Raw genomic sequence first — 19317 nt, 5'->3', positions numbered from 1 at the left:
CCCTCCCCTCTCTCTGCCACTTCTTCTTCTCTCTCGTCGGGCTCGCGCCGGAACCGCGCTGAGGTAACGCTCCTGCCCATCAAAACGACCCGGTCCCCTTTGTCGAATGTTCCCGTGTGCTCTCATCAGACGTACAGTCATGTTATCATCACCGTAAACAACGACCGTCTTTCATCCTCCTGTTTTCACCCCATCGTTGCGATTTATTTTTCAACGTCATCCTAGTATGTCCTGACGGCAGGCTTAAACGCCGCCATTTTGAGTAAAGCCACTGGTTTCTTGCCTTTGATGCGAGTGGTGAATTGTGTTGCTTGTGTGGAATCATTATGTTCAAATCCTGCACGTGCTGATTTGGTGTGTGTATTAACTTTCAAGTGATCTGTGATTCTCCTCTTTTCGCTGTCCTTGCTGCTTTCAGACGAGCCCTTGCCAGGTAGGAACAAACACTCAATCAGCCGCATGCATGTAGTGACGATTTACCCCCCAAAACCTGCCATCCGTACTAACTGTCTGGATAATGCGTAGACTGGTGCCAAACATGGCTGACGTCTGTAGAAGTAAACGTAGGAGTTGTGCTTCACTGTATATTTTTTTTGCATTATATGGAAATTCTTCAGCATGTTTCTGGTGAAGGTAACGCTGTGATGATGGCTGTGATGTGGCTGTTTACTGTGCTTGTACAGTACATGAATGGCTGTGATGTAGCTGTTTACTGTACTTGCGTGGTTAGCCAGAGGGGTATTCCAGAAAGCGTGTTTAGTGATCTCAGGGTTAGCAAACTAGTTTTCACTAAACCCTCTTTCTGGAATACAGCACCCCCCAGATCCCTTGTGTTCACTCCACGCAGATCCTGTCTGTTTACTCAGACTTCCTGTTACGCCAGGAAAGCGCCTCAGTGTCTCTCAAGTCTGCTGCCGTGTACGTCTGGCGTGTCCCCTCACCTCCCCTCTCCCTCGAAAACCCCTCAGACCAGGAGAGCTGCTCGGACAGCAACGCGGGCTGCACCCACGGCTGCATCCAGGGGCCGTTCGGGGCCCAGTGCACCTGTCCCCTGGGCTACCAGCTGAGCAACGACTCCAAGACGTGCGAGGACGTGGACGAGTGTAGCCCCCCCGGCCTGTGTAGCCAGCACTGCTTCAACGAGAGAGGCTCCTTCCGCTGCCACTGCCAGGACGGCTACACCCTAGAGGCGGACGAGCGCACCTGCAAGGCCTCAGGTGAGCAGCGGCACTATGGGTAATGTAGTCCGAGCGAGCGCGACGGAAGGCCACGGCGAGAGAGTTTCAGAACTCGAATGCCGATCGCTCCCCTCGAATAGAGCGCCTGATATTCTAGAAATGATGACTCGTTGATACTTGGATGGAGGAGATCTGATTGGCTCGCAGAGACACGAGACTTAGAGACAGGACTGATCCCCTGATCCCTAATGGAGCGGAGGTCGCCCCCCACCCCCTCCACCCACCGCCCCCCACCCGCCCGCTACCTCTCGGACGGGCTGACTCGCTATCCTCTCCCCTCTCTCTCCACCCTGCTCCGATTTCCCCAGATAAGAGAAATAACATCTATGTCAGTCAGTGGCTCTCGTCTGGGGTAATTAGGACATAATCGGCAACAAAGGGCTGTTTATGAGGAGCGCGCCTGACATGAGCCCATCTCCCCCAGAGATAACGCGCTGAAAGGCCCCCGTAATCCAATACGCCATGATTCCCAACAAAGCAGCGTTTATCTGCCGCCGTGGGGAGCAGGTCTGTCTATCGAGCTGTGTGGGGTTTTTAGGCACACGATAACGGAAGACCGGCGTCGCCCGTTCGGACGAGAACGTGCGACGCCGGTGACGGAGAGACTCGCCGTGCGTTCGCAGGTTCGCGCGAGGCCTTCCTGTTGGTCGCCAGCAGGAACCAGATCGTGCAGGACGACATCACCAGCCAGCCCAACGTGATCCGCTCGCTGGTGCGCGACGGGAGGAACATCGTGGCGGTGGACTTCGACTCGGCCGCCGACCGCGTGTACTGGTCCGACACGAGCCAGGACCGGATCTGGAGCGCCCACAGGAACGGCAGCGACAGGACCGTGGTGAGTGCGGGACTAAGATCTCTCATTGGCTCCCCCCGATGTCCAATCAGCAGAGAGAAGCGGTGCCAGGGAACTTCATCTTTTTGTTCCAAACTTGTCGCCTACGTTGTATTACAGTATGTATGTGACTCTGAATCTGAATCTGAATCTGAATCTGAATCTGAATCTGAATCTGAATCTGAATCCTTTGCTTAGTAAGTTTTCCTCGGTAGGTTTTCTCACTTCGAGGTCTTACTTTGATCGACAGGTGTTTGACAGTGGGGTGACGGTGACAGAGAGCCTGGCTGTGGACTGGGTGGGCAGGAACCTGTACTGGACCGACTATGTCCTGGAGACCATTGAAGTGTCCAAACTGGACGGCACCCATAGGACGGTGCTGCTCAGTCAGAACGTGACCAACCCCAGAGGCCTGGTGCTGGACCCAAGGGAAGGGTGAGTAGCATCTCCCCTCCATGTTAGACACTGTCCAGGGCGGCTATAGCTCAGGAGGTAGAGCGGGTCGTCCGATGATCGGAGGGTCTGGCGGTTCGAATCCCGGCATCTCCTGACAACATGTTGGAAGTGGGCAAGGTACAGAACCCCAATTAGCAGGCCCAACATGGCAGCTTACATGGCAGCTGCCGCCATTGGTGTGTGTATGTGTGTGTGAATGGGTGAATGAGAGGCCTTCATTGTAAAGTGCTTTGGATAAAAGTGCTATATATACTATATATATTATATATATAAGTGCAGTCCATTTACCATACTCTTATGTCCTGTACTATAGAGTAAAGAACTGAAGTACAGTGCCCAGTGGGCTACTTTGAGAAAGCATCTCTTTGATTGAGTGCTGATATACACACAGACATATACCAGTGTTTGCCATGTCTCTCCTATGATGTTTTTATTGCTTTATAAATGTTCTTAGCCATTAGACAAACATACCCCAGGAGCTTGCTCGATCGCCTTGTTGAGAGGGGTCAGGGAAGAATTTTTACAGCTCACTTATCTGGCCCCCGGGTGATACTGTTTTTTTTCTTCCCTCTGGAATATGTAGGGGTGGGTCGTATGCCCACCTCCCTTGTTCTCTGTAAAGCGCATTGTGCTGCCTCTGTGTATGAAATGCGCTATACAGATAAAGCATTGATTGATTGATTGGTTGATTGATTGATTGGTTGATTGATTGATTGATTGATTGGTTGATTGATACCCTTTCCACTGCGCAGTGCTCATCTGATGTTCTGGACAGACTGGGGTAGAAACCCCCGCATTGAGAAGGCCAGCATGGACGGCAAGATGAGGAGCACAATCATAAGCAACAAACTCTACTGGCCCAACGGCCTGACCATCGACTACCCCACCCGTCTGCTCTACTTTGCGGACGCTTATCTGGATTTCATTGACTACTGTGATTACGATGGCAACAACAGGAGACAAGTACTGGCCAGTGATCTGGTGAGGAAATGAGACGCAGCGTCACTTTGCTCTGATGTCATGATATCATTCATATGGAACAAAAAATGTTTTTACAATCTGTTTGTGTTGAACGATGTGAGTAAAACGCACTTCTTGTCTTTTGCTGCTCTCGATAAAAAGGTACTGCAACATCCCCACGCAATTACCATTTTTGAGGATTTTGTGTATTGGACCGACAGATATATCAACCGTGTGGTCCGAGCCCATAAGTGGCACGGGGAGAACCAGACAGTGATGCTGTACAACCTCCCTCAGCCCATGGGCCTGGTGGCGGTCCACCCGGCCAGACAGCCCCCCGGTACGACTCAGCGCACATTACATATTACAGCGCACATTACATATTACAGCGATATTACATCGCTTTGGTATTAGTGATATACCTTGAGATCTCATTATCAAAACACAAACTTTGCTATAATGACCGACTCATGTGTCTTTGTGTGTGTGTGTGTATTGTGTGTGTGTGTGTGTGTGTGTGTCGTCGTATGTGTGTGTGTCGTCTTGTGTGTGTGTGTTGTTGTGTGTGTCATTGTCTTGTGTGTACCTTGTGTGTGTGTATGTCGCTGTCTTGTGCGTGCGCGTACATGTGTGTGCGCGCGTGTGTGTGTCGTCTTGTGTGTGTGTGTGTGTCGTCGTGTGTGTGTGTGTGTGTCTAGGTGAAAACCACTGCCTGCAGAGCCCCTGTACTCATATCTGCCTGCTCTCGGCGGTGGGGCCCAGGTTCTACTCATGCGCCTGCCGGTCTGGCTGGACGCTGGCCGCTGACCAGCTCACCTGCGCCAGAGGTAAGCACCGGGCCGACCCAGGAAACACTCACCCTCTGGCCCAGGAAACACTCACCCTCTGGCCCAGGAAACACTCACCCTCTGCCCCAGGAAACACTCACCCTCTGGCCCAGGAAACACTCAACCTCTGCCCCAGGAAACACTCACCCTCTGGCCCAGGAAACACTCACCCTCTGGCCCAGGAAACACTCATCCTCTGGCCCAGGAAACACTCACCCTCTGGCCCAGGAAACACTCACCCTCTGGCCCAGGAAACACTCACCCTCTGGCCCAGGAAACACTCACCCTCTGGCCCAGGAAACACTCACCCTCTGGCCCAGGAAACACTCACCCTCTGTCCCAGGAAACGGGAAATCAGATGCAACAGATACAATTCACCATCTAGAACACACGTTTTTAATGAAGGAGATATTGTCGCCAATGCTAAGTATGGCTAATCTTTGTGGAAGAGAAAAGGACCTTAGAGTATTCCAGCATGCACATAACTTATCGGTAGAAGTACTGGCCTCTGAACACTGGACTCCTATTTTAGAAGCAAGGGACTTGTCAACAGTATCCCATTTAAATTCTCTTGTAAAATCCCGTTCCAGAGGTAAATATTGAGAATCATGAGAGTCTAAGGTTTCAATAAGACAAGGGACCTTTAATCTGAGGTCCGGGGAGTCCTCTTTAGGTCGACAGCTTAATCCCTCTCGGGTTTCAGCTCGTTCAAACCAAGCAGAACGCACTCTCCCCTCGGGGAGGAGAACGATTACCCAAGAATGAAAATGCCCACGGCCATCCGTCGATTCTAATCTCTGATGACAAAGCAAATCAGATAGTGGCACAAAACTTTCACCAGCTAATCTGAGCCCTTCTTTAAAGACCAGGGCTTCTTCAGAATGAAAGGTTGAGCTTCTGTTGGTTCAGAGCTTTAGAAGACCATGTTGTTAATAGGGTTAGGGGTTAGGGTCCGGTTAGGTCCGGTTCATACCGGGTTTTGTGGTAAATCAGTGTTAAATATACAGATGTAGGCTATCGCCTCACGACGTCTCGTCTCTGTCGTTGCGGCCCCCGCAGTCGAGGATCCGTTCTTGGTGGTGGTGAGAGACAGCATCATCTACGGCATATCCCTGAACCCGGACGACAAGAGCAACGACGCCATGGTGCCCGTGGCCGGGCTGCAGAACGGATACGACGTGGACTTCGACGACGCCGAACAGACCATCTACTGGGTGGAGCACCCGGTGAGTGTGTCCGCTGTCCACTGAACCAGTCTTATAGGAGACGCTACGGCCCCTCCGGGTCTGACCAGTCCTGTCTTCCTGTCCCCCAAAGGGTGAGATCCACAGGGTGAGGTCGGACGGGACCAACAGGACCGAGTTCGCCCCCGCGGCCATCTTGGGTTCCCCGGTAGGACTGGCTCTGGATTGGATGACCCAGAACCTGTACTACACCAACCCAGCCACCCAGTCTATCGAGGTGAGGAGGCCCCTGCTGTACAGCGGTGTGTGCCGTTTACACCAGACGGCAACGAGGTTATTATTGTTACTGCCGTGACAGTGTAATAGACCTGTTCTCTGTGTGTGTGTGTGTGTGTGTGTGTGTGTGTGTGTGTGTGTGTGTGTGTGTGTATGTGTGCGCGTGCATGCGGCCAGGTTTTGAAACTCAGAGGGGAGGTGCAGTACAGGAAGACTTTAATCACCAATAATGGCTCCCCGACTGGCGCTGGCACTCCGGTTGGCATCGCCGTGGACCCGGCGCGAGGGTAAGCCCTGTTTAACACTGGCCCGGCGCCGACGCTCAACGCCATGGCTACTAACTGTGCCCCTGTCAGCACACCTGGCCGGCGTCCGCTCAACTCTGCTCAGTGTCACTCAACACCACTCAACACCACCAGACACACTCCCAACAGCCTACAACACCTTAGAACCAGGGGACGTTAGCGTTCTACAACACCTTAGAACCAGGGGACGTTAGCGTTCTACAACCCCTTAGAACCAGAGGACACTAGCATTCTACAACCTCTTAGAACCAGGGGATGCTAGCATTCTACAACACCTTAGAACCAGGGAAAGTTAGCATTCTACAACACCTTAGAACCACGGGACGTTAGCGTTCTACAGCACCTTAGAACCAGGGGACGTTAGCGTTCTACAACACCTTAGAACCAGGGGACGTTAGCGTTCTACAACCCCTTAGAACCAGAGGACACTAGCATTCTACAACCTCTTAGAACCAGGGGATGCTAGCATTCTACAACACCTTAGAACCAGGGAACGTTAGCATTCTACAACACCTTAGAACCAGAGGATGTAGGCATTCTACAACACTATAGAACTAGGGGACGTTAGCATTCTACAACACCTTAGAACCAGAGGAACGTTAGCATTCTACAACACCTTAGAACCAGAGGAATGTTAGCATTCTACAACACCTTAGAACCAGGGGAAGTTAGCATTCTACAACACCTTAGAACCAGAGGATGCTAGCATTCTACAACACCTTAGAACCAGGGGAACGTTAGCATTCTAAAACACCTTAGGAACATCTCGGGTGAATTGACGTGCGTTCATATTTCTGCCTCTTCTGCAGGAAACTGTACTGGACCGACCAGGGCACAGAGAGCGGCATCCCTGCCAAGGTGGCGTCCGTGGACATGGACGGCGCCAACTCCGTCACCCTCTTCACCAACAACCTGGACCACGTGGAGTTCATCACCGTGGACATCAGGGAGAACAAGCTGTACTGGGCTGTCACCGGGACCGGCATGGTGGGCACTTACCAACACTCTCTCAAACACCACAGTCACAACCTGTAGCTCACCCAGGGGTGGAAATGGTGGGGAACGCAGGGGGGGACAAGGGGAACGCGGTTCCAGGAGTAAAAGTCTCCTCACAGATTTCGAAAATCTATTCAATGTTTTTTTATTGGGGTAAAAAAAGAGTTGTGCAATGCATGAAAGCATTATGCTATCTGTTTAAAAAAAATATCTGTGAATGTAAAAACATCTTTAGCGATTAGCTTTATTTTCCGGACGAGGAGAAGCGCGGGTGGGGTTCCGCCGGGAAGGGTGGGGTTCCGCCGTCCAAGACTCACCCACTTCACCCAAATATGGGTTCCCCCAGTAGAACCTGTCTATTTCCACCACTGAGCACACCCCTAGGCTGATAGTATAGAGCACTACTGTACTGTGAAGCGCAAGCATCAAGATGGTCACATCATCGCTGCCATTCCACAGATCGAGCGCGGCGACCCGGACGGGTCGAACCGCGTCACCATCGTGACCGGCATGTCGCACCCCTGGGGGGTGGCGGTCCACGAGAGCTTCCTCTACTTCACCGACCGCGACTTCGAGGTCATCGAGCGCGTGGACAAGGCTACGGGGGGCGACAGGGTGGTGCTTCGTGACAACGTGTCCGGGCTGAGGGTCTTGAAAGTGCACTACAGGGAGAGTGAGTACCCAGCGGAGATATTTGGAGAAAATATGACCTCGATCATTGTAAAACACAACATTTTTAACTAGGGCTGTCCCCGGGTAAAAGGAATCTTGGTCCACCAATAGTTGTCCGTTTTTTCCGATTAGTCGATTATTCGACATTTTAAAATAAATAAATAAAATAAAAAAATATTTTTATTTTTATATTTTTACTATATGACCTACCTGATTTGTTTTAATAAATACACAACTATATGCACTAAAGACTTCTAATGACTGAGTTCAAGGCCTAGCTATGTTAAGCGTGAAGAACACAGCATCCAGAAAGGATTATTCTACTACCATTCTGTGGCACGCATCATCTCATGCTGTGTGGAGAATTAAAAAAAAAAATATATATATATATTTTTACTCAACCAAAACAAATCTTGGTGGACCAAACAATCGACCGGTCGACTAAATGGGGTCAGCCCTACTACACTTTACCATACATCACCAGCATTGTCTCGGGGCTCGCTGTTTCTCTCAGTGACTGTGGCTGTGTGACTGTTCCTCTGTACCCTCTCAGCCTCCGCCGGAACGACCAACGGCTGCAGTAACAACGTGGGGGCGTGCGAGCAGCTGTGTCTGCCGCGGCCCAAAGGCCTGTTCAGCTGCGCCTGCGCTACGGGCTTCAAACTCACCGCCGACAACCGGACCTGCGCTCCCTACCAGTCCTACGTGGTCATCTCCACCCTGTCCGCCCTGAAGGGCTTCAGTCTGGAGGGAGCGGACCACTCGGAGGCCATGGTCCCGGTGGCAGGGAGAGGTGGGTGTGGAGGTCGGAGGAGACGACTACCTGAGCCCTCCCTCAAAGGAGAGGCAGGCACTGATGAGTTATTTAAGACTATGCTGACTGACGACTGACTGACTGACTGACTGACTGACTAGCTGGCTGACTGACTGACTGACTGACTAGCTGGCTGACTGACTGACTGACTGACTGACTGACTGACTGACTGGCTGACTGGCTGACTGACTGACTGAGTGACTGACTGACTGACTGACTGACTGACTGACTGACTGACTGACTGACTGGCTGACTGACTAGCTGACTGACTGACTGACTGACTGACTGACTGACTGACTCACTGACTGACTGACTGAGTGACTGACTGACTGACTGACTGACTGACTGACTGACTGACTGACTGACTCACTGACTGACTGACTGAGTGACTGACTGACTGACTGACTAGCTGACTGACTGGCTGACTGACTGGCTCGCTCACTCACTCACTCACTCACCCTCACTAACCGATTGTGGTCCCATCTCGCAGGCCGTAACGCCCTCCATGTTGAAGTCCACATGGCGTCCGGGTTCATCTACTGGTGTGACTTCAGCAGCACGGTGGCGTCGCAGAACGGGATCCGCCGCATCAAACCCGACGGCTCGGGCTTCCGCAGCGTGGTCACGTCCGGGATCGGACGCAACGGGATACGAGGCATCGCTGTGGACTGGGCCGCAGGTACCCGACCGAGGAGAACCGGGCTTTTGGGCTGATCTGTTCAGAAGGAAACGTTTGTCTGGCCTCATCTCAATTTCTCTAATTCTCTAGTTAGATTAGATGTGCTGGTATTATGAGGCTGGAACAAACATGTGTACAGATAAATTGAGTCTTTCATGACCACATGAAGTCCGAGGACAAAATACTGTAGTATGTATGGTCAACGGGGTTATTTTGTCTTTACTGTACAAAACTAAATAAATACAGTCTGCGTGACCAACTGTCTCCAGTTGATCTTATCTGAGCTATGGTGCCGCACTGTCTCAGTGCTGTTAAGTTGACGACAGTGTAGGATTCTCTTCCTGAGGATGTCGACTTCTCTGCGGTTTTCCAGGGAACCTCTATTTCACCAACGCCTTCCTGACGGAGACCTACGTTGAGGTTCTGCGCCTGAACACCACCTTCCGCCGCGTGCTGCTGAAGACCCAGGTGGACATGCCTCGACACATCGTGGTGGACCCCAAAAACGGACACCTCTTCTGGGCCGACTACGGCCAGAACCCCAAGATCGAGCGCGCCCTGCTGGACGGGACCAACCGCACGGTTCTGGTGTCGTCCGGGATCATAACCCCCCGCGGACTGGCGCTGGACTACCGGACGGGCTACGTCTACTGGGTGGACGACTCCCTGGACATGATCGCGCGGGTCAACCCCGAGGGAGGGGAGACGGAGGTCGTCCGGTACGGCAGCCGCTACCCCACCCCCTACGGGGTGACCGTGTTCGAGGGCAGCATCATCTGGGTGGACAGGAACCTGAAGAAGGTCTTCCAGGCCAGCAAGGAGCCGGGGAGCAGCGAGCCACCGGCGGTCATTAGGGACAACGTCAACATGCTGAGGGACGTCACCATCTACGACCACCGCGTCCAGCCCGGCTCCGCCCAGCAGCTGGACGGCAACCCCTGTCTGGACGCCAACGGGGGCTGCGCCCACTTCTGCTTCGCCCTCCCCGGGTCCGGCGGCGGCGGCGCCCGGGCCAGGAGGTGCAGTTGCGCCTTCGGGAACCTGGCGGCGGACGCAGAGAGCTGTGTGGTGTCGCGCGACGACTTCCTGGTCTACACCACGGAGAGCACGGTGCGGAGTCTGCGCCTGGACCCCGACGACCACGGGCTGCCCTTCCCCGTGGTCAACGTGCCGCGCACCTCCGTGGCGCTGGACTACGACCTCGCCGACCAGAGGATCTACTACACCCAGAGCTCCGGGGTGGGCGTGAGCAAGATCAGCTACATCAGCCTCTCCTCACCCACCTCGCCGGCTGTGGCGGTGGCCTCAGGTACGCGGCCCTGCGACTCGTCCACACACCCTTACACTGGGCACTTCATGTAACTTGCTGCACCGAATACAATTTGACTCGGCCACTTAAGCTAATAACGAATCTAACAGAGTCTGATTTTAGCAATTCACGACTGATATCCGATCTGAGATATCGAGGCGTACGGTGACGTCTCGGTGTGTGTTTGTGCGTTGGTGTAGATCTAGGGGCTCCCGATGGCATCGCCTACGACTGGATCAACAAAAGGATTTACTACAGCGACTACATCAACCAGAGCATCAGCTCCATGGCCGTGGACGGCTCTCAGAGGACGGTGGTGGCCCACGTCCCCCGGCCCAGAGCCATCATGCTGGATCCCTGCAGGGGGTAAGGCTGGGAGGACACGCCAATGACGCCGTCTCACTGTAGGATGACCAAAGCTCTAATTCTTAATTGGGGGCAGCTGTGGCTCAGGAGGTAGAGCGGGTCGTCCAATGATCGTAGGGTCAGCGGTTCGAATCCCGGCTCCTCCTGTCCAAATGTCGAATTGTCCTTGGGGAAGATACTGAACCCCAAATGGGTGAATGAGAGGCCATTGTAAAGCGATGTTGGATAAAAACGCTATATAAGTGCAGTCCATTTACCATTTACCATAGCTCAAGTATCATGCAGTATCCCGAATAAAAAGAACTCATGAAACTCAGGAAACGATGAACTCAGGAAACGATGTCTTGGTTCGTTTGAAAACGTACTTTGCTTTCCCCACAGGTATATGTACTGGACAGACTGGGGGACCAATGCAAAGATCGAGCGCGCTACTTTAGGAGGAAACTTCCGGACCGAGATCGTGAACAGTAGCCTGGTGTGGCCCAACGGACTGACGCTGGACTACGAGGAGCAGAGGCTGTACTGGGCCGACGCCAGCCTGTAAGCCCTCGCCATCACACTCACTTAACGACACAATGACACCGCCGACCCTTCGCGAAGGCTAGGAGTTTTTAACACATTAGCGGTTGCCCACACACTGCCCCAACCGACGCCAACCAACACCAACCAACAGAAACGCTGGATCGGCGGCGCCATGTTTGTTGGTGACCGTTGGCGTCGGTTGGATGGATTTTACAGCGGAATTTTAGCATTCTTACAACTGCCGACTTTAGAATGTTGGCTGTTGGGAGTTGGTTGGTGTCAGTTGGGGCGGTGTGTGTAGACACCTTAAGATTGCCATGTTCCTGGTGAGTTTGTTTTGTTTCTTATCATAAGAAAGAAAAAAAGTGTCGCACACAGTCGACACAAAGTGTCGCATCCATATGCAGTTAATTTATTTTTGACGTTTCTGCCTGTTGGCCTTCTTCAGAATCGAGATTAGAAGAAGGCCAACAGGCCCAAACGTCAATAATAAATGAGCTTCATATGAAGTTTTTCTTTCTTATGATCTGTTACCTTGGCGAGTAGTACGTATCGTTTCTTACGCCACCTGCTGTGTTTCCCAGACAGAAGATCGAGCGCTGCTCTCTCACGGGGGCCAACCGTGAGGTCATCGTCAGCACCGCCATCTACCCCTTCGCCATGAGCATGTACGGCCAGTTCATCTACTGGACCGACTGGAACACGCGCAGCATCTACCGGGCCAACAAGCACGACGGCTCTGACCAGAAGGTGATGATCCAGAACCTTCCGTCCAGGCCCATGGACATCCATGTCCTGGCCGGCGCCAAGCAGCAGCAGTGCGACAGCCCCTGCCAGCAGTTCAACGGAGGCTGCAGCCACATCTGCACCCCAGGTAGAAGCGATTGTGAAGAAGTGTGTAGAAGTATGTGTGTGTGTGTGTGTGTTAAGGTGTCTGCACACTGCCCCAACCAACTCCAACCAACACCTACGTCGGATCAATGTGCCATGTTTCTTGGCGACGTCGGTTGGATGGATTTTGCAGCTAAACGACAACTGCCAACTTAAAATTGTTTGGTGTTGGGAGTTGGTTGGCGTCGGTTGGGGCCGTGTTTCGGGCGCCTTTAGCGTGCGTGTGGACTCACTTGCGCGTGTCCCCCCGCCCCCTCCAGGCCCCCAGGGCGCCGAGTGCCAGTGCCCCTCGGAGGGCCGGTGGTACCTGGCGGACAACAAGCACTGCATCCCCGACAACGGCACCCGCTGCCAGGCCGGCCAGTTCGCCTGCCTGAACGGCCGCTGCATCCGCGCCCAGTGGAAGTGCGACAACGACAACGACTGCGGGGACGGCAGCGACGAGCTGGAGAGAGTCTGCGGTAGGCCGACGGGGAAGGAGCCGTACGGGCGGCGCTCGACTCTGGGGGTCGTTTAACTGGGTCCTTTGTTGGGGGGGGGGGGGGGGGGTCAGATGTGATGTTTTTGCATGTGCGCCTCCGGCAGTGATGTTGCTGTTACAGCGCTTGGTCCTCCCTGGTGTTATGTGTGTGTGTGCGTACATGTTTTGTGAGTGTGTGTGTGTGTGTGTGTGGTGACACTAACGCTGTCTCTTGTCGTGCTGTGATCAGTACCCTGCTCTCTTTGGCTCCCAGCTCCCCTCACTAACACAGGGCGTCTAACTGGCGACAACTCTCTTTTTCAGGGCCCAAGACTGATTTCAACCCTTTTGGTGTTTTTGGTGTGTATGCTTGCTTTTCACTAATCAAATACAATCTGTTTTCTCACGATAACTCCTATTCTAACAAGTGAACCAATATACCTGTATCTTGCATGCAGCCCCTCAAGTGGCATCATTTATAGCCTTGTCAGGTAAACACATTCTCCACTGTGTGTGTGTGTGTGTGTGCGTGCGTGCGTGTGTGCGTGCGTGCGTGCGTGCGTGTTCACGCGCACCCGCACAGCGGCTAGCTCGCCTTCACCTTGTTCTGGTTTCCCATTGGCCGGAGCGCTCATATATCTTTGTTTCTGGTTGGCCAGCCTTCCATACTTGCGAGCCGACCGTGTTCACGTGCGGGAACGGTCGCTGCGTTCCCTACCACTACCGCTGCGACCACTACAACGACTGCGGGGACAGCAGCGACGAGGCGGGCTGCCTGTTCCGGCCCTGTGACCCCGACAGCGAGTTCGCCTGTAACAACGGCCGCTGCGTCTCCAAGGACTACGTCTGCAACGGCATCAACAACTGCTACGACAACGGCACCTCCGACGAGCTGAACTGCCGTAAGTCCAGTGAGACTCCAGCTTTGTTGCTTGATGATGGGTACGGTTTATTTCAAAAGGGGCCTCCACAGGAAATTTTGCCTAGGGCCTCTAAAAGCCTAGAGCCGGCCCTGTCCGTGAGGAACGTCTAATCGTCGTTAACCACGATGAAGCACGACCTCGAGCGATACAACAGCACTGCACTGATGTTAAATATTTTTGGGAAAAATATCCGTTTGAACTGTTCAATTTAGCTAAATCGTGTTGCTTCAGCCCTCCGCAATCCGGAATACTTTTACTTTGTTTACCGTTGCTATAGGCAACCACAATGTATCAAAGCGGAGTGATTTACCCGTTGGTATATTGTGGCTATTGGCACGGCTCTGAATGCCTCTTGGCCAATCACAAAGCATGGTTGGAACTAGCCGTAGTATAAAATAGGATATTTACTGTCGGCCACGTCGATGTTTGTTTCTTCTCGTTGACCTCAGCGGAGCGGACGTGCCAGCCGGGGCACACCAAGTGTCAGAGCACCAACATCTGCATCCCGCGCTCCTACCTCTGCGACGGGGACAACGACTGCGGCGACATGAGCGACGAGAGCCCCACGCACTGCGGTGAGTCGCCCACGCCGCGCCCGGCCCCTCCCGGCTTCACGAGGCAGCCAGCTGAACATCCAGGTCACGGGTGACTAACGGAGGCGCGTGTGTGTCCCCCCGCCCCCTCCCCCTCCCTGCAGCCACCTCCACCTGCTCCCAGACGGAGTTCCGCTGCTCCAGCGGCCGCTGTATCCCCGCCCACTGGTACTGCGACGGGGGCACGGACTGCGCTGACGGATCCGACGAGCCCTCCACCTGCAGTGAGTACCGGCGCCCCCCCTCGCGTGTCTGTGAGTGTGAGTGTGTGTGTGTGTGTGTGTGTGTGTGTGTGTGTGTGTGTGTGTGAGCTGTGGGAATGATACCTCGGCGAGTGTGAGTGAGTGGTGTATGTCCTTTGTGAGGGACGTGGTCAGGCCAGGCCAGGCCTCCTATTGTCTGCTGCATTCCTCCAGGGCGACGCCCCCAACCCCCCCCCCCCCCCCCCCTCTGACAAGCTGCCCCTCCCCTCGGCTTTGTCTCGGAGGACGGAGGACTTACACAGCTGCTCTTCAGCTTTTGTTTAAATAGATCACTAAGCACTGGAATGTGGAGTTTACCAGTACTGTCACTATTTTGGGAGTTTGGCCAGTATAATGTTATAAAGGGTTAATCCCTTTTTTTCCTCAATAAATGGGGTTCAAAATTTTAAGTTAAAAGTGACTATATAGAACGTTGTTTATTTCTTATTTTATGTCTTATTTATTTATTGACCAGGGACAGTACACATGAATCAACCAAATACAAGTACTAAAACATAGACATATACATGATAAATGTGCCAGTGTTAGCCGAATGGATCATTTTCAACAGTTGTCCCTGCTGGCAGATGTAAAAAGCCATACACTAAAACAAAATAAATAAGTCATTATTCATTATAGAAACAGTTATCACAACAATGACTTAGCAATGTGCCGTCACTACCTTAGGATTTTTATTTTTTTAAATTAGGGAACTAAGAATACCACCATGTACTGTACAGGTAAATAACAACAAGTCATCACTAGACTATCTAAACAAGCAGAACAGGAAAGAGTTGAAGTTAATGATCACACAACTGATGGCAATAAGCCCATCTAAGCCAATTTAAATGTGGCAAGGTATTCCAACAGTGAGCTCCTTTAACAGAAAATGCAGACTGGCTAAAAGAGCTTGACCTATAAGGAACGAGACGGTCACCTCTCGAGACAGATCTTGCGTATCTGAGTATTTTGTTAAACAAACTCACTGGAGGAGGTGGGGCCAGACCATGGAGAACTTTAAAAACCAGACATGCATTAGAAAATGTAATGAGGTTGTCCTAACTCAAAAGTTTATGTTTTATGAGAATATTGCAATGGTGGTAACGCTTTTTGTCCAGTACTTTTAAGGCCTGTTTATGAAGAATTTGAGCAGATTTTAATGTTGTACTGCTGGCTTGTGCCCGACTGGTTAAACAGTAGGTTAGGTAAGGGACAATCATAGAATTAAAATACAGTTTTGCAGCCTGTGTTGTTAGATGAGGTCATATATACTTAGAGTTCATCAAATTAAATTGTATGACCTTCGTCACATTTTACCTGCTTTTTAAAAGAGAGGTAAGAGTCAAGTAAAATACCTGAATATTTAAAACTAGAGACTACCTGGAGCCTCTGACCAGCGACGTAAACATCTGGCTCAGGTGATTTGCAGGATCTCTTTGAGAAGAACATACAAACTGTCTTTTTGACGCTCAGGTGTAGGCAGGAATCAATGAGCCATTTGGTTCTATTCACCAGTGTGGATGTAAGTTTAAGTGCAGCCTGCTCTTCTTATTTGCGTGCACATACAGGAGATCACGGTGTCGTCTCCGTACATTTGAATATCACAACTATTGCAGACATTTGGTAAATCATTTATATATAAACTAAAGAGTAAAGGGCCTAAAATAGAACCCTGTGGTACACCTACATCATAACTCTGAGTCAATGAAGTATCATCACCCACTCTAACACACTGGCTTCTTCCTTCCAGGTAGGATTTCATCAGTGCCAGAGACTCTATGGAAAAGTTAGTTACATTTTTTAACCAAGACATTGTGATTGACAGTGCCAATGACCTTCCAGAGGTCAAGAAATACCGCTCCTACTACACCCCCCTTATCCATTTTAAGCTTAACATTCTCTAAGAAGATGCAGTTAGCTGTATCAGTGGAGTGCTTAGCTCTAAAACCAAATTGCATAGGGTGTAGTTGATAGTGAGTTGTTGCCGTGTGTAATAAGTTGCTCAGCAATACATTTCTCAGCAATTTCAGAAACAGCTGGGAGGATGCTTATGGGTCGATAGCTGGTAAGATCAGCTGAGTCACCTGATTTAAAGATAGGTGTAACTATAGCTCAGGCATTCCCAAACTGTGAGGCGACCTCCCCTGGGGGTCCCCAAAGAAATTCAGGGGAGGAACGGAGGGATGGTTAGAAGAAAAAAAAAAGAAGTTTTTTTTTATGTCTATGGTTTTAATGAATGAAACGTGATTTTAAAGGTCATAAGATCTAAATAAATAATGGGAGAGATGTATACTAAATTTGTGGATAGTGCAGAGAGAGCCTCCCCCCGCAAGCATGAATGTATTGTGCAAAAACGTCATAACGTTAACTAGCAGCAGGTGCCATCAAGCTAACTTAGCTGTGTAACGTTATGGGCTAGCTAACGCTGCCTTGCAAAAAGGACAAATTTGGGGGGTTGCGGGGGCGCGGGTGTGTCACTGTTTTCAGAGGGGAGGCCCACATTGATGGAGTTTGGGAACCCATGCTATAGCTGATTTCCCCCCCTTTGGAAACACACACTGCCTGAGGGAGCTGTTGACCATGCTTGTGATCGGAGCAGCAAGTGTGTCTCTTTATGCCTCTTGAGGAACATATTGTAAATTCCATAAACATCTTTGTCAGTAGAGTTCTTAAGTGAGCATAGAATATTGGTAGCTGTAGATTCAGAGACCTCCTGAATGGAGAAGCTGGGATGACCTTCAGTTCCAGGTGTAAGATCAAGAGGACCAAAGCTGGTGCTTTCTGTTAAGGCTTCCACTGAGTTGACCAAGTATGGTTATGGTAGTGGTATGTATTGTGGTATATGAGCTTGTGTATGTTTATGGTTATGGTAGTGGTATGTATTGTGGTATATGAGCTTGTGTATGTTTATGGTTATGGTAGTGGTATGTATTGTGGTGTGGTTATGGTATTGTGGTATATGTGTGTAGGTTATGGTTATGGTTATGGTATTGGTATGTATTGTGTGGTGGCGTCCTCCCCAGTCACCACGGTGAGAACCTGCAACGCCGACCAGTTCCGCTGCGACGACGGCAGGTGCATCGCCACGTCCTGGATCTGCGACGGAGACAACGACTGCGGAGACATGAGCGACGAGGACCAGAGACACAGCTGTGGTGAGCTCCCCCCTTAAACCACCCACCTACTCCCTCCTCCTCCTCCCCCTCACCCCTCTCTCTCTCGGTGTCAGGACACTGATGGATCAGGCTGGGCGGCGGGGGAGGGGGGTGGGGTGGGGTTGGGAGGAGACCGCCGGGGGAGGAGGGAGAGGAAGTGATGGGGGGGGGGGGGTAGGCTAGTCCACCGCGTCTCTGGCTCCCGAACGAAGGTCTCCGAAGGCCAGGGTCCGAGCCGAGGAGCTGCTGCATGGCATTCCTGACCGCCCCCCCCCCCTCCCCTCCCCTCCCTCCCTGGCTCCGGGTGGATCAAGACCTCTTATTATGTCACGTCTCACCCCCGGTGTGTGCGCTCTCCGCAATAAAGGTGCCCGGAGCCCACGGCTTCGGCCTCCGCGGGAGACTCACTTCAAACGACGGGGATGAGTCACATTAGGCGGACGGGGCAGCTCAGGCCGCGGCCGAGAGTCATGAAATACAGTTAGGAATGTTTGGACTGTGAAACATGCGGGCCCTGAGAGCCGTCGTCGGGAAGGACGCGATTGGTCAAAATCCCCCCTCTGTTTTTTGCAGCCAACCGCACGTGCTCGGCATCGGAATTCACCTGCGCCAACAACCGGCCGCCGCAAAGGAAGTGCATCCCGCACGACTGGGTGTGCGACGGCGACGCCGACTGCGGCGACGCGCTGGACGAGCACCAGAACTGCTCCCGGCGTTCCTGCGCCGCCGGCGAGTTCACCTGCGACAACGGCCTCTGCATCCGCTCGTCCTACAGGTCAGAGGTCGCGCCGGCCCCGTAACGCAGATGCAACCGATGCTATTGTTAAACACGACACACGTTGATTGACAGCTGCGGTGAACTTGTCAGACAGGCTATGGTTTGTAAAGGCGTCGTATCGAGGGGTTTCGGCGCCCTCTGGTGGTCAAACCGGCACTTACACTGAGTGATGCTCTGGTGACAGGTGTGACAGGAGGAACGATTGTGGGGACGGCAGTGACGAGCGGGGGTGCACCTACCAGCCCTGCCAGCAGCACCAGTTCACCTGCCAGAACGGGCGCTGCGTCTCGCACGACTTCGTCTGCGACGGCGACAACGACTGCGGCGACGAGTCCGACGAGCTGGAGCACATGTGCCACACGCCCGCCCCCACCTGCGCCCCCGGGCAGTTCCGGTGCGACAACGGGCGCTGCGTCCCCCTCGTCGAGGTGTGCGACCGGACCGACGACTGCTCGGACAACAGCGACGAGAAGGACTGCGGTGAGTGATGACTAGAGGATTATTATTATTATTATTATTATCTGGGTTTTTGGTCGCTCTGTGTCGAAGACATATTACTGAACGGGCCCCGGGGCCCAAGAGCTCAGGGGGCCGTTTGTATTTCTTGTCGCATGACTAAGGGCTGAGTCATGCATGTCAATAACAGAGCCCCCAAAATCCTGCTGAGAAACTGAAGCAATAGCCTAAACATTCACTTAGAGGACGTCACGAGAAAGTAACTATCATGATAGTTTTTAAGTGAGTGTTTATAGTATTTTAGAGGGTATGAGTACTCCATGGAATATGGGCCCTTCATCTCTTTTGGGGAGAAATCCGTCTCATTGTGCAAATTAAAAAAT

The 19317-nt window shown here is 52.2% G+C and overlaps 1 protein-coding gene across 1 annotated transcript in view; it reads left to right on the top strand.

Moving 5' to 3' along the window:
- lrp2a (low density lipoprotein receptor-related protein 2a) overlaps positions 1-19317 on the top strand; it is a gene marked incomplete at its 5' end in the record, with an annotated part of 61479 nt that overhangs the window by 22267 nt on the left and 19895 nt on the right. The window contains 25 exons of the mRNA XM_084442780.1: positions 419-433; positions 969-1217; positions 1862-2073; positions 2321-2505; positions 3279-3507; positions 3649-3826; positions 4185-4313; positions 5373-5539; positions 5631-5774; positions 5951-6060; positions 6888-7065; positions 7534-7747; positions 8300-8539; positions 9051-9239; positions 9613-10548; positions 10749-10914; positions 11296-11454; positions 12021-12310; positions 12588-12788; positions 13378-13689; positions 14160-14285; positions 14408-14527; positions 17569-17700; positions 18274-18475; positions 18663-18958. Coding sequence (XP_084298906.1) covers positions 419-433; positions 969-1217; positions 1862-2073; positions 2321-2505; positions 3279-3507; positions 3649-3826; positions 4185-4313; positions 5373-5539; positions 5631-5774; positions 5951-6060; positions 6888-7065; positions 7534-7747; positions 8300-8539; positions 9051-9239; positions 9613-10548; positions 10749-10914; positions 11296-11454; positions 12021-12310; positions 12588-12788; positions 13378-13689; positions 14160-14285; positions 14408-14527; positions 17569-17700; positions 18274-18475; positions 18663-18958 — 5379 coding nt within the window. The remainder of the gene's footprint in view (positions 1-418; positions 434-968; positions 1218-1861; positions 2074-2320; positions 2506-3278; positions 3508-3648; positions 3827-4184; positions 4314-5372; positions 5540-5630; positions 5775-5950; positions 6061-6887; positions 7066-7533; positions 7748-8299; positions 8540-9050; positions 9240-9612; positions 10549-10748; positions 10915-11295; positions 11455-12020; positions 12311-12587; positions 12789-13377; positions 13690-14159; positions 14286-14407; positions 14528-17568; positions 17701-18273; positions 18476-18662; positions 18959-19317) is intronic.

The sequence above is a fragment of the Borostomias antarcticus genome (assembly GCF_949987555.1).
Source record: "Borostomias antarcticus genome assembly, chromosome: 9".
NCBI classification, from domain to species: domain Eukaryota; kingdom Metazoa; phylum Chordata; class Actinopteri; order Stomiiformes; family Stomiidae; genus Borostomias; species Borostomias antarcticus.
This window is presented reverse-complemented; position numbering and strand designations above follow the sequence as displayed.